Raw genomic sequence first — 13193 nt, 5'->3', positions numbered from 1 at the left:
TTCCGAAATCACCCGCCCATTGATAAACAAATTCGCTAAAAAATTATTTACATACATTTCCACCCCTTAAATAAATAAAAAAAAAATCCAACGCAAATTGCATTTTTAAAAATAATTTATCAATTAATCAGGGAAGTCCTAGAATTCTATATTAAATATTAAAAATCGAAATCCGGATGCAGGTGATCTGGTGATGAGTAGCACTGGAATTCCTGCAGGCAGAAAAAGTGTTGAACCTCGTAAGCTCGAATGAGTGTTTCCTGGAAGCTTCCAGTGTATTTTCTGGAGAGATTCCTGGGGAGAGACTGGAAATTAAGGGGGGGACCTTGGCAATGGGGGTATGCGGTACACACGCCAGAAGGTGGGAGGAAACATAGGCCGGGGCCCGTGTAGATTTTCTTTCTTCCTTCATTTCTCGTTTAACAACGTCCAAAGCCTTGCTGTGCCTCAGTCATCATCACACTGGCTTGCTGCATGCAGGCTCCAACCTAGTAAAACACTATTCGTGCACTTCAATCTTATCAGCTACACCAATTGCCCCTTTTTAATGCACAACGTGTCGCTATCATTACTGCTAATATTCGTTGAAATATGAATCGTTGTATTGTTTTAAGCTGCACCATAGCTTCGTTACTGGTAAGTCCTTTTTACAAATATTAATTTTTTTTTAATAATTTTTCCACTCACGTCCGGTTCTCCAGGAATTTTCTGATATTTTGACATTAAGAATTTAGAATTGGAAATTAAATACAACTGAAAATTTTTGGAAAAATTCAGGAGTTATTGCCGGAGGTTAACAATTTAAATGTAATAAATTATAAATAGTAATAATCGTGATGATAAGTAGGATAATGAATAGTATTTGATTAGAAGTTCAAATTAATTGAGGAATTCTCGTCTCCCTGATCCTTGAGTTATGGAATTCCACTGAATTTCAGGGAAACATGGAATTTCATGATTTTTCGGGTTAAATTTTTATTAATTGTTGAAGCTTATTAATTAATTTCTTGGAAATATTTCAAGAGGACTTGAACAAATAAATTCTATCAATGCGAAGAAAAAAATGAATGATACACAACAATAAAAAAATGCCAAATATTTTTTTTAAAGAGTTTTTGACGACCGCCAGAAAAATTGTGAGTCCCATTATTTCCCATTTCATTCTTCCCAAGAAAAAAATGTGAAAAGTGGTGGCAGAGCGGGAAGTTCTGGTACCCGACATGAATTTAAATGATCTTCACCACCCGACAATGCCCCAACGATCTCATGAATATTCCGTCATTCATCCCTAGCCGAAAAAAAAAAGAATAACCGTAAAAATTATCTCGTTGTCTAGGATATCACGAATATTCCGAGACAAACTCCGCGGTACAGTCTCCAGATGTCAATAGTCACTTGACAAAAATTATTCGTCTGACTGATTGATGATCGATGACTAGCATTGAGGGTTCACTGACATGTGGCACAGTTCATAAAAAATAAAACGGTATTTTCCAATCGTGAGTGGCAGTACAGATGAGTTAAATAATCGTTCCGCTACTGGAATAATGTACGTGCACATGTAATCATGAATTTGCGCGCTATATAGCGGAGTAATCGTATTAATATGTCTGGGAGCTGTCATTTGCTGTCATAAAAATGAGGTAGACATAACGCGACTTTCGAGGGAGAATGGAGAGCATTTTTATTTATGCATTTGTGATAATCTCATGGGTGATAACCCCCGTGTATTTTTCCCCGTGAAAGGAGTGGATAAATATTTGATTCTAGATTGGATTATCCGCGGTGTAAACAGGAGAGATAAATTTATCAAAAAGTGCCTGAGGGGTTTGTTGTCAAATGTCATGACACAATGACACATGATTTCAGGGGATTTCAAGGGATTTTTTGGGATTTCTTGGGATTTCTTGGGGCATTCCATTTCCAATAATTTAAACTGATTTCATTAATTTTTTATAAAAATATAATAATTCCAAATTATTGCATATGATTTAAATTTACAGGGACACCATTATGAACTCTCGAAATTGTTTAATTAATTTATTAAATGTAATGTAAAAATGGAATGTAATGATTCGTGAGACTCCCCTTAGATTTTTAATTATTTATCGATTTTGGACTGACAGACCCAAAAATTAACTGAACATTTCAGATTTTTCTCCTGCATTTCTACAGAAATTCATTTTCACTTGATTACGAGATGTTCTGTAATTTTTATTTAATTATTTAAATGAATATTTCGCGGTTAATGTACCAGCGGTTAGTCCGCGGATGCTATCCGCATCCGTACAGAAGCAATTATTAGATTCGAGCAATGAGATATCGTGGAGAGAAGGAATTTCCAAGACCGAATTACTCGTGGGGGAGAAACCACAATTACACCATTCTAATTACGATTACAGCTGCCGATTTTCGTTTCAATCGCTCGAGTATTTGTTTAAATCACGAAATTATGAATGTGATATGATGTCGTGGCACTGTGAAGAGTTTTGTACGAGATTTTAATCTAGATAAGAACCAATCGCCTGCGGAAAATTCTCTCTCATCCGCAAATGAAGACTAATTAAATTCCCGGAATTCTAGGAATTCTAATAATTTTTCGAGTAACGAAATCATAAAATTATTCATTTTATTGAAAATACACTGAAATACCAGAGGCTCAATAAAAAAAAACATTCAATATATGAGATTTAATTTTAACAATTAATTCAATCCAGAAATTCCAACAATAACAATAATTAATAATTGGAATATTTTAAATAATTTAAAAATGCAATTTTTTTTCGTTTTCAATGGAATTCAATATATGAGATTAAAATTATTATTAAAATTTTATTTCATAAAATTGTCTATTTTATTGAAAATCCACTGAAATACCAGAGGCTCAATAAAAAAAAAACATTCAATATATGAGATTTAATTTTAACAATTAATTCAATCCAGAAATTCCAACCATAACAATAATTAATAATTGGAATATTTTAAATAATTTAAAAATGCAATTTTTTTTCGTTTTCAATGGAATTCAATATATGAGATTTAATTTTAACAATTAATTCAGTCCAGAAATTCCAACAATAACAATAATTAATAATTGGAATATTTTAAATAATTTAAAAATGCCATTTTTTTTCGTTTTCAATGGAATTCAATATATGAGATTTAATTTTAACAATTAATTCTGTCCATAAATTCCAACAATACCAATAATTAATATTTGGAATATTTTAAATAATTAAAAAATGCATTTTTTTTTCGTTTTCAATGGAATTAAAATGGAAATTCTTCGAGAAATTTCCACGAGTCATCAATTTTCGTTAGGTACAGAATGTGTGTGTCGAGAAGGGTCATGAACATAATCGATTATCCACCACAGGCAAGCTAGAAAAGGGGTGGTGAACAATGTGATGAATCACAATAGATGGTACATATATATATATATATGTATTTCGCGAAATAGTACTGGTCCAGCTGTAAATAACGCGAGGGAGAGGTTAACAGAAATGCAGGGGGTAAGTCGAATGGGAGTAATCGATAAGCTGCACATGTCCATTAACAATAAATTATTAAACAAACAGAATTTTGAGAATGCACGTGAGAATTCCCGTCGTCCTCGTTGGAACTTACAGAGATAATTAATTGCTTCACCCTGGGAATTATTCCCCACACATGATATTAAATTAACGTCCATCTTATTCGCGCAAATGAGAAAAGAGGAAGAACAATATAAAATATGTTTGCATTATGATTGTTGCATTAAAAATAATTATTAAATTGACAATCAAAAATTTGAGTTCAACGGGATTTCCTTGAAGGGACTTAAGCTAGATTTTGAGGGAATTCCATGATATTATCGCTATGGAAATTCGATTAATTCGATTTAATTTTTAATTAATTAATCCCCGAATTTGTTGGGAATCATAAAATATTTTAACGGTGCATTATCAGAAGCAAGAGGATCTTCCACCGTCACCTCTAGACGGCTGGTCGTTAAATGTTCACGACCATCTTCCTCTAACTGTACGGGTTATGAGCTCCAGTTATTGGGGAACCGCATGTCACGATATGTTTTATCAAGCCAGTGCTTTCACTGGAGTATTAAAATATTTTTCAAAGTCATGATTGTAAAACCATTCGCACGATCGAAACCACCAAAACCAACACTAAAACGAAATATTTACAGAACCCATGAATTTATTTTCATTTATTCATTCATTGATTATTTGTTATAAATTTATTTAAGCTTCCATTATTTTTTTTTCAAATGAAACTCATTTTTTTATAATAAAATGTGTAACACTGATTCCATTAATTAAAACGGTTGAATTAAAAGCCAATAATTTTGTGTAATTTTTTGTAATTTTTTGTAATTTTTTGTAATTGTAATTGAAATCGAATTTCGACTCCCATTATTGCAATTTTCAAAAGTGTGTAAATAAGATATGTTTGCAGTGTTATTTATTTAATTAATAATTAATTTATTTAATACACACTTTGATTAAATCATATGATCTGAGTATTCTGCCTCCGGATCAGTGGGCGGACGCCTTATTAATCTCTCCAACGCTCCCCGCACTTATGAATTTTACGCTCAATCAAAACGCAGAATAATTAATTACAGCTTTCAGGTTGAATAAATCGTGGCAGGTGGTGTAGAGGAAATATGGCATAATACCCACTCGGTCGGTCCACATTATATCCGCAGAAAAATCAAAAAAATAAAAAATTGAGGGAAAAAAAAAAATCGAATTCCGTAATTCCCGAGGTGAATGAATTCTCACGCTATTTACTCGACCATTCATGAAATTTCAATTCTCCCCAATGGTGTACCTGCAAACATTGACTTTATCTCCTTGCAGTGAATTAGTAAACGAAACGAAATGAACCATGAAAAGCAAAGAGGAACAGTCATGTTTATCCGGCCAATTGCATCGCAGATATTCTTGACTAAATAACACGACATGAATAAAACTGAAGTCAAAATGAAATAGGATAATCCGAGAATGCGAGATTGACAGGAGAGGAAATCCTTTGGTTCTGAGAATATATTGTCTGTTATTGGCAGTTCCATCCTGTCAATATTCAATATTTTTTATTAATATTTGCGGAGGAAGTAACATTTTCTGAAGATCCTAAAATTGACAGAAGATTTTATAACGTGAAATTGACAGGAATAAAATATAAATAAAAATATATCGTCTGCAATTGCATCCTGGGGTGTGAATATATTATAAACAAGATAATATATTTTGGGAGGAACTGAAATTTTTCGACGATCATCAAGGTTGACTGAAATATCAAAACACGAAGGTGTCAAAAACTGTAAAATATATTATCTGAAATTCCATGATGTCATGTCAATATATTATAGACAGCACACCAATATATTCGCGGGAAAACTCAAATTACCCGGAGGACCTAAAAGTTTACAGAGAATCTAATAATCCGAAGCTGATATAAACAGGAAAACAAAATATATTATCAGCGACTCCATCCTGTCAATATATTATAACCAAAACGACAATATATCCGCGGGAAAACTCAAATCCCCCGGAGGACGTAAAAATTGACAGAAAATCTAATAATCCAAAACCAATATGATGATATGAGCCGTAAAAATATATTATCGGCGACTCAACCCTGTCAATATTTAAAATTAAAAAAAAAAATAATAATAATAATATAATTTGTCAATATATGATAACCGAAACGAGAATATATCCTCGGAAGAGATTTCCCGAAGACCCTCGAAGTTGGCTGATAATCTTGAACTGCGAAGCTGTCAGGGACTGAGAATATATCGTCTGCAATTCCATCCTGCCATCTGGGTGTGTTACAGACAAGACGACTAGAATATACGTAACTTGACGTTACAAAGGAACTGAAACCTTCCGAAGGCCGTTCAAGTTCAATGCCACCGCGTATACGCGTCGACGATGGATTCCGTGGAAATCCACAAATGCAGAGAATAGCCGACTCTGAGCTGTTATACTTGGAGTACGTATAACGATCGTGAGTGTTATAATGGCGGTAATGCTACTGGCGGGTCTTTTATCCTTAGGATGCTGGAGCGGACCAAAGTAACACAGCCAATGACTTGGCGAGAAGAATTTATAATAATCTTTGGGATGCGGCTCTTTCAGTTGCCATTTTCACGCGAGTCCCTTTTCTAACGGTTAAAAATCAATGATTAAGTATGAAAATTTTCACCACTGGATCAGGAATAATTGGATAATCGCATAATCCGTTGGATTTTATTTTATCGGGGAGGGGGTGAATTTTTTGGCTTTCCTCCACTTTATTTTCCCTTCAGTTTTCAGTTTCTTCTGTTCCATATTGATAACAACAGAAATAAATATTGCCCTGATGAAGAACACACATAGTGTTCGAAACGTTGGCAAAATTTAAATTAATTCATTTAATTTTTTGCAAATTTATGACCGTTAATGGCCCTGATGGAAGGATTAATCATTCTTCGGCATTCACCCGCAAAAAATTTATCAGCTATGCAATTTCTCACCAAATTTACGGGGAGATACTTATGTCCGGAACAATTATCCGATAATATTTCAATGGGGAACTCCAACGAGAATTCAGAGGTGCATTCTGGTGAACTGGTAATGGATCAATTGAAAATTATCAGACAATCATTGATTCGATAAAAATTATTCCCCGAGGAATTCTGTCATTTTTATTGTTAGGACTGATTTCTGGTGATAAATAAGGGGCAAAATTCGTCCCCCCGATCGCAACAGTAAAAATTGATCAGCGGAAAATTTTCGGGAAATAATTACCAGAGGAAATTCCTACCAATTATGAATAAAATCACTGGCAGAGATTTGTTCTGGTAAATCGGATAAATTTTCGGTGCATATCCTGCCCGAAATGGTAATGCATCGATGAAAAAAAAAAAAGAATCTCTTCCTCATTCTCAGGTACATAAGATTGCACCGACACAGTGCACATTGCAGTAACGGTGCACGCACGATGTTGCGCAACGGATGCGCTTTTAAAGAGGGCATTGCGTATAACGCTTGTACAGCCTCAAATGTGTATTATAAGTGTATTCACTTTTATTTCTCAAGTAAATGTACCTACCGGTCGTCATTCTCGGTTCGTCACCCTTCCAGAGACTATGATGCTCGCATACCAACCACCTCCTGGGCTCCATTGTTTGCCAATCTTGTGAGAAACCGGGAAGTGATTAGCCCATGAACAAAGTACCGAACAAACCCTCACTCGATGCACCTACGGATAGATCCAACAAAATATTATTCAATCAACAAACAGAAGTTAATACAGTGACAAAAATATATGATCCCTAATATTTTATTTTTCATTATTTCATTTTCATTAAATATTCAATAAAAATTCCACCCTCTCCCGAATACCGTAACTAAATATGAAGAACCCTAAATTTTATTTATATTATTATATTTATTTTATTTAAAGTACCGAACAAACCCTCACTCGATGCACCTACGGATAGATCCAACAAAATATTATTCAATCAACAAACGGAAGTTAATACAGTGACAAAAATATATGATCCCTAATATTTTATTTTTCATTATTTCATTTTCATTAAATATTCAATAAAAATTCCACCCTCTCCCGAATACCGTAACTAAATATGAAGAACCCTAAATTTTATTTATTTATTAAATGATCCCTTATTTTGATTCGAATTATTAAGAATTATATTTTTTTCTGGATTTTTTTATTTTTTGGAGTTAAAATTCAATTGATTTTTAAAATAAATTTTCATAATCATTTGAAAAGAATGAATAAATGTTTAATAAATGTTTAATAAATGTTCCTTGAGACTGGGAATTGATCTCTGAGAGACTTGACCTGGAGAACAATTTAAATTTTCGGGTAATTAACAAATATGTTAATGCGGAGTTATTTATGAATTTTCCCGATGTAATCTAAGTCACTCTGAAGATGTTTAAGTGCTTGAGTGACCTGGGAGAAAGTTCCGAGAGGACATTAGGAGGTATGATGTGAAAAAATGTCGACGGGAGTTCATTATTAAAAAGGAGAGCCGCGTCCCTTGGCGGGAAGAATGTATCGTTGAATATTCAATGGCTGGTATGAGATTAGGATGAGACAGGCCGAGAATAAATGAATCTCTACCTCCGTGTCCCCGGAATATCTCCAAAATCATGACATAATCGACATAACTGACGAAACAACGATTAACTAATATTTAATATTTCTGATGAAACTCTTCACCTCGAATAACAGATCAAAGAAAAAATCAAGATAATTATTCCATCTACCCGTCAATTCCATCTTCATAAATTACCATCGAAATAATGACCCTCGATGCATCTCCCCTTCATCAGGCTTAATTACTTCATGCGCAATTAACACTCAAGGTATAAACAAAATGAGGAAATGATTTTCTCCACTTCAGGGACTAGTCCATTCTACACCAGCGAATCCAACAGTTGGTCTGAATGATGAGTGCTCCAGGGACAGAGATTGCCAAGTTAGCATTAAATACAGCCGATGTCACTTGGGTTTCTGTAATTGTCAGCCTTTCTTTGCGCCCTACAATGAAACCACTTGCGTCGAGTGTGAGTACTGGAAAAGCTCTGCTATAATAAATATTTATAAAGTAAATGAGTTCACGTCGATTTAAATCTGTAGCGACTCTCTTGGGGAATGAATGCGTTGTGCCAGAGCAGTGTTCCATGAAAGTGGCGAATAGCAGTTGTCTAGCGGGTGTATGCAGATGTGAGGAAGGCTATCTTCAGTACAGAAAACATACCTGTTTGCCACGTGAGTACAGCAATATTGTTCGAAAGGAAAAAAGAATGAAAATTTTTCAATGCAGGCAGTTTCACCAGCTGGAGAAATAACTCTCCACCAAAATTACCCCTAAAAAATGGATATATCACATTCTATATCCGATATTCGATATTATTTAATTGTATATTTACATTAACTCAAATGTCATTGCAAAATATGCGAAGATAAATCCACTTTTTTTAAATCTCAATATTTTCTTCAATTTTTCTTATTGCAATTACAGTATTGAAATTCTAGATTGGGGAAAATAAATATTTATTATTCGGTATTTATTTCAGAATTTCATTTATTTCAGTTGATTCAATTATTAATTACCGTAATTAATTGATTAATCTATCAGTCATTAGGGATTATAATTGATAATCTTATAATTCGTGGAATTGTGTGGAGGAAATGAGACGAATATCGGGTTTAAGATGAAATTAAATTTTCGGGCTTTCGTAAATATTTTTGACAGATGCATTATTATTTATTTAATGATTTTTTTTATGCAGCTGCTCGACCTGGTCAGGTCTGCTACAGTCATGAACACTGTCGTCTCTGGGACAGTGACACCCACTGTGACTTTTTAATTCCTGATTTATTCGGTTACTGCCAGTGCACAGCACCCATGAAGAGAGATGGAGATATCTGTCGACATAATTCACTTGTAATCCAACCATCGCTCACCACAAGTTCTCCAACCGCTGGAACCCCCCCTGAAGAGGACAATAATGAGGAACTGATTGATGATACGACGGATTCAGGTAACTGTCCATTAAAATATATTCTTTTCAGTACCGACACGGTCGGAATTTCGAGAACATTTTTACAATCATTACTTCAACTTTAAGGAGTTGTCACCGATAATTTTTTTTTATTATTCATATTTTTTGGGAATTTATGAGAATTTCTGGATTGACCTGAAATTTTATAAACCGTTTTTCAAAAATTTGTGATGAACTTGAAAAATGAAATATATAAATATTTATGTGAATAATTTTTAGAGAGTTTTATGAAATCATTCTGATTCCACAATTTTTTAAATAAAAATCATCAAATAAATAATAGAGTAATCGTTTTTTACGTGGCAGGTAATGAGATTAATTTTTCGGATAGATCGATTTTCCGTCATTAAAAGAGATTTTTATAATCAGATAATAGATCTCAAATCGCAGCAGATTATTATATTTTGCAATGAAAATTTATTGTCCGCTTCCCCAGTTTTTGGATTATAATTGTTTAACGGTTTAATTAATAACAGCAAATGTCGGCACTTCTTAAGGCCAACGACTCCCATCCCCTGGCTAGTCTCTTTTTTCGTCAAGTCATTGATTGGTTCATCATCGAATTATAGTGTATAATAGTAACATTCATTCGATTTATCAACTGCATGATGATTCAGTCTTTACCACGTGCTCTTGAAAAAAAAAATGACAATGACCAATGAAAAAGTTTAGATCGATGACCAAATTCTGTAGCTCCGGGGGTCCACAGTTATCATTCCGATAAAAATAATAACAATGTATTGATTATATTTGTATATCCTTTCTCCATTTTTTTTCATTGATGATAATAAAATGGAATCGAATGACTTTTCGCCTTAATCGAAAGAAAAATACCGTTCAATGACTCGATCATCATTTTTGATAAAATCCATTGATTCCCATTACAATTATATTTAATCTTCACTCATATTTCGTGGGAAAATAAAGCGCCGATTTCTGAATTGAAAAATTTAAAAGTTATTTTATTTATTAAACGATTCAATGAAATTAAGTGATTAATTATCAATTTTTCAATGATGGTAATAATATTCTATAATATTATCCAGTAATGTCTATATTTATTTATGTACTATAATATTTATTGAGTAAATTATTTATTTAGGCGACGAATTGAAGGATTGAACAAACCCAGAATTTTTTTTGTTAATCATTTAAAAAGCAACTTTTTAAACAATTCCATCAGGTTTTCACCTCTCCTGGCTGAAGAATGCAACGAGATTGTTATCAACAACAATAACAACATCAAAAATTCCCACAAACATGGTGACAAGACCGATGTACAGAACGCCGAGACCGCATCACGAGAGCACAAATGAACTTCCCGATGACAACGATGCAGTGGTGATAGAGGCGGACGTCATCACCGAGTTGATACAAACAACGACATTAGCTCCAGGTAAATTTCCCATTGTTCTTATCAAGAGATGGTGAACTGCATTAATTATTGTTAACAGCACCAACAAAGTCAGATCGCCACGAGACATCCACTGTAACACCAGTGAGCCTCGGATTATCATGCAGCAACGATCTCGAGTGCAGAATGGCTGATGCAAATTCACGATGCATTCACGGAATATGTGACTGCACTATTGCCCATGGGAACAGCAGTATTGCTTGTAATGGAAAAAAAACAGGCTGTCCAAGTGGTACATTTCAGTGTCGTGAATCGGGGGCGTGCATCAGCTGGTTCTTCGTTTGTGATGGAAGACCAGACTGTGGAGATGGCTCTGATGAAGAGTGCACTAATGGAAGTTGTCCTAGTCAGGCATTCAGGTGTGGAAAAAGTGGAATTTGCATATCTCGGGCTGTACAATGCGATGGGAGACTCGATTGTCCGCATGGGGAGGATGAAGATGGATGTAAAAATCGGAGAAGTAAGATATTATAGTTAATCAATTATTTATTAATCATCAATCAATTTATAATTACCATTAATCATCTTCCAAGATCTTTCGAATGATCAAATATTTTACAATTAATTTTTTTTTAGTCATTTTTTTCATGGAGTCTTTTTGACCTAGTTTTTTTGAGGTGCTACCTATCAGTGGATTGTGTTCATTTTAGGATGTCCGGAGGGATCATTCCGCTGCAATAATGGCCAATGCCTTCCTGCGTACGAATTCTGCAATGCAGTTGTCTCCTGCAGGGATGGAAGTGATGAGCCTCGGGGTGCGTGTCGTACGCGTAATCGGAGTCGATTGTCCGCAAGGAGTTGTCCTTTCCGGTGTGCGAATGGACGCTGTCGTTCCGATGCTATTACCTGCAGTGGACGAGACGGTTGTGGTGATGGATCTGACGAACTTAATTGTTCAGTTTGCAGTGAGTATTTCAGAACAAATTATGAATAAATAACATAAAATCTTCTGATAAAAAAAAATCATCTTGACAATAATTCAATTATCACGGAACAACAAAATCACATTGATAAAATTATTGAACAACTTTTTAAAATAAAAATGAAGACCAATTGATTATTTGTCGTTTTGAATTTATTTAATAATAATTTTCAGATTGATTATTCATCATTTGAGTTTAGAGTTTTCGTTTTTTTTTTTGTGGATTTTCACTTTTTGGGGACTTGAAGTTTTGATATTGTTATCGGTTGATCGGCGAGGGTAATTTAAAGAACAAAGAAAATAATATATTTGTACGCCTAAATGTTTCGAGTTAGAGCATTAATAATGTTGAACGAGAGCTTATCATTTTTGAGGAGGCGTAATGGTATCAGGAAATACCACATCCAGCGGAACTTCTGGTCCCAAAATATAAACCCCCAAGTAATTATCACTATATTAATTACGTAAATAATTTTTTCATTTTTTCAGAGTGCCCAGTAGTTCAATAAACCAAAGATCGACAGAATCAATCACTCAACTGAGGACATTGCGTCATAAATATTTACTTAAGTATTAAAGTGACTAAATATTCCTAGGTAGCTAAATGTAATTAATTATACAATAATTATTCATAATGCATTACGTGTAGAGATATAGTGACTATTGCAATCCGATTTTTTAATTTCAGATCAAATTTTTCTCGTAACATGAAAATCTCAAATCCCCCGGACAATTTGACATTTTATTTTTGTATCTCTAGAATTTTTATAGTCGATATAAGTTGTGATTTTTTTCAGAACCAACACTAGAAAATCATAATGAATTTCTCCCAGTGTTGTGTATTAAAGGAATAGTCAGATAATAGCTGTTAAAATTAATTACAAAAAATTTACTGATGTACCCGTTTTATTTAATTGTTTGCTGCGTCAGGAGTCGAATGTAATGGATGCGGAGTTTATTACATCCGACTTCTCACATGCAACGCAAACTCAGTACTTTTCTTTCAATGAAATATGCAGTTCGTGTCAGTTACTCATTCTCCCATGAAAATCATTTTTCGCTGATTATTGGAGAGCTACGCAGATGTGCTACACCAATTTGTACAATTTTACCATTTTACATACATTTCAGAGATTTTTTCTCTCAATTAAGATTATTTAAGTTAATTAAGGGATTTTGTTCACTTGGATTTTACGGAAATTTCAAAGGTGTAAAGACTGTATTTTTTCAAACAAGACTTCGTAAATAAAAGATTTTTACTGTGATTTCA

General features: G+C 33.8%; 1 protein-coding gene across 1 annotated transcript; it reads left to right on the top strand.

Annotated features, from left to right (window-relative positions):
• The first annotated feature begins 417 nt into the window (after positions 1-417).
• LOC105267689 (vitellogenin receptor) lies at positions 418-13188 on the top strand. The gene is made up of 8 exons (XM_011306710.1): positions 418-636; positions 8423-8585; positions 8659-8790; positions 9315-9566; positions 10771-10983; positions 11042-11461; positions 11652-11906; positions 12413-13188. The coding sequence occupies exons 1-8, from the start codon at positions 592-594 to the stop codon at positions 12430-12432; spliced, it is 1500 nt and encodes a 499-aa protein (XP_011305012.1). The 5' UTR covers positions 418-591; the 3' UTR covers positions 12433-13188.
• Positions 13189-13193: the final 5 nt, after the last annotated feature.

Source organism: Fopius arisanus, unplaced genomic scaffold, assembly GCF_000806365.1.
Source record: "Fopius arisanus strain USDA-PBARC FA_bdor unplaced genomic scaffold, ASM80636v1 scaffold00049, whole genome shotgun sequence".
NCBI classification, from domain to species: Eukaryota; Metazoa; Arthropoda; class Insecta; order Hymenoptera; family Braconidae; genus Fopius; species Fopius arisanus.
This window is presented reverse-complemented; position numbering and strand designations above follow the sequence as displayed.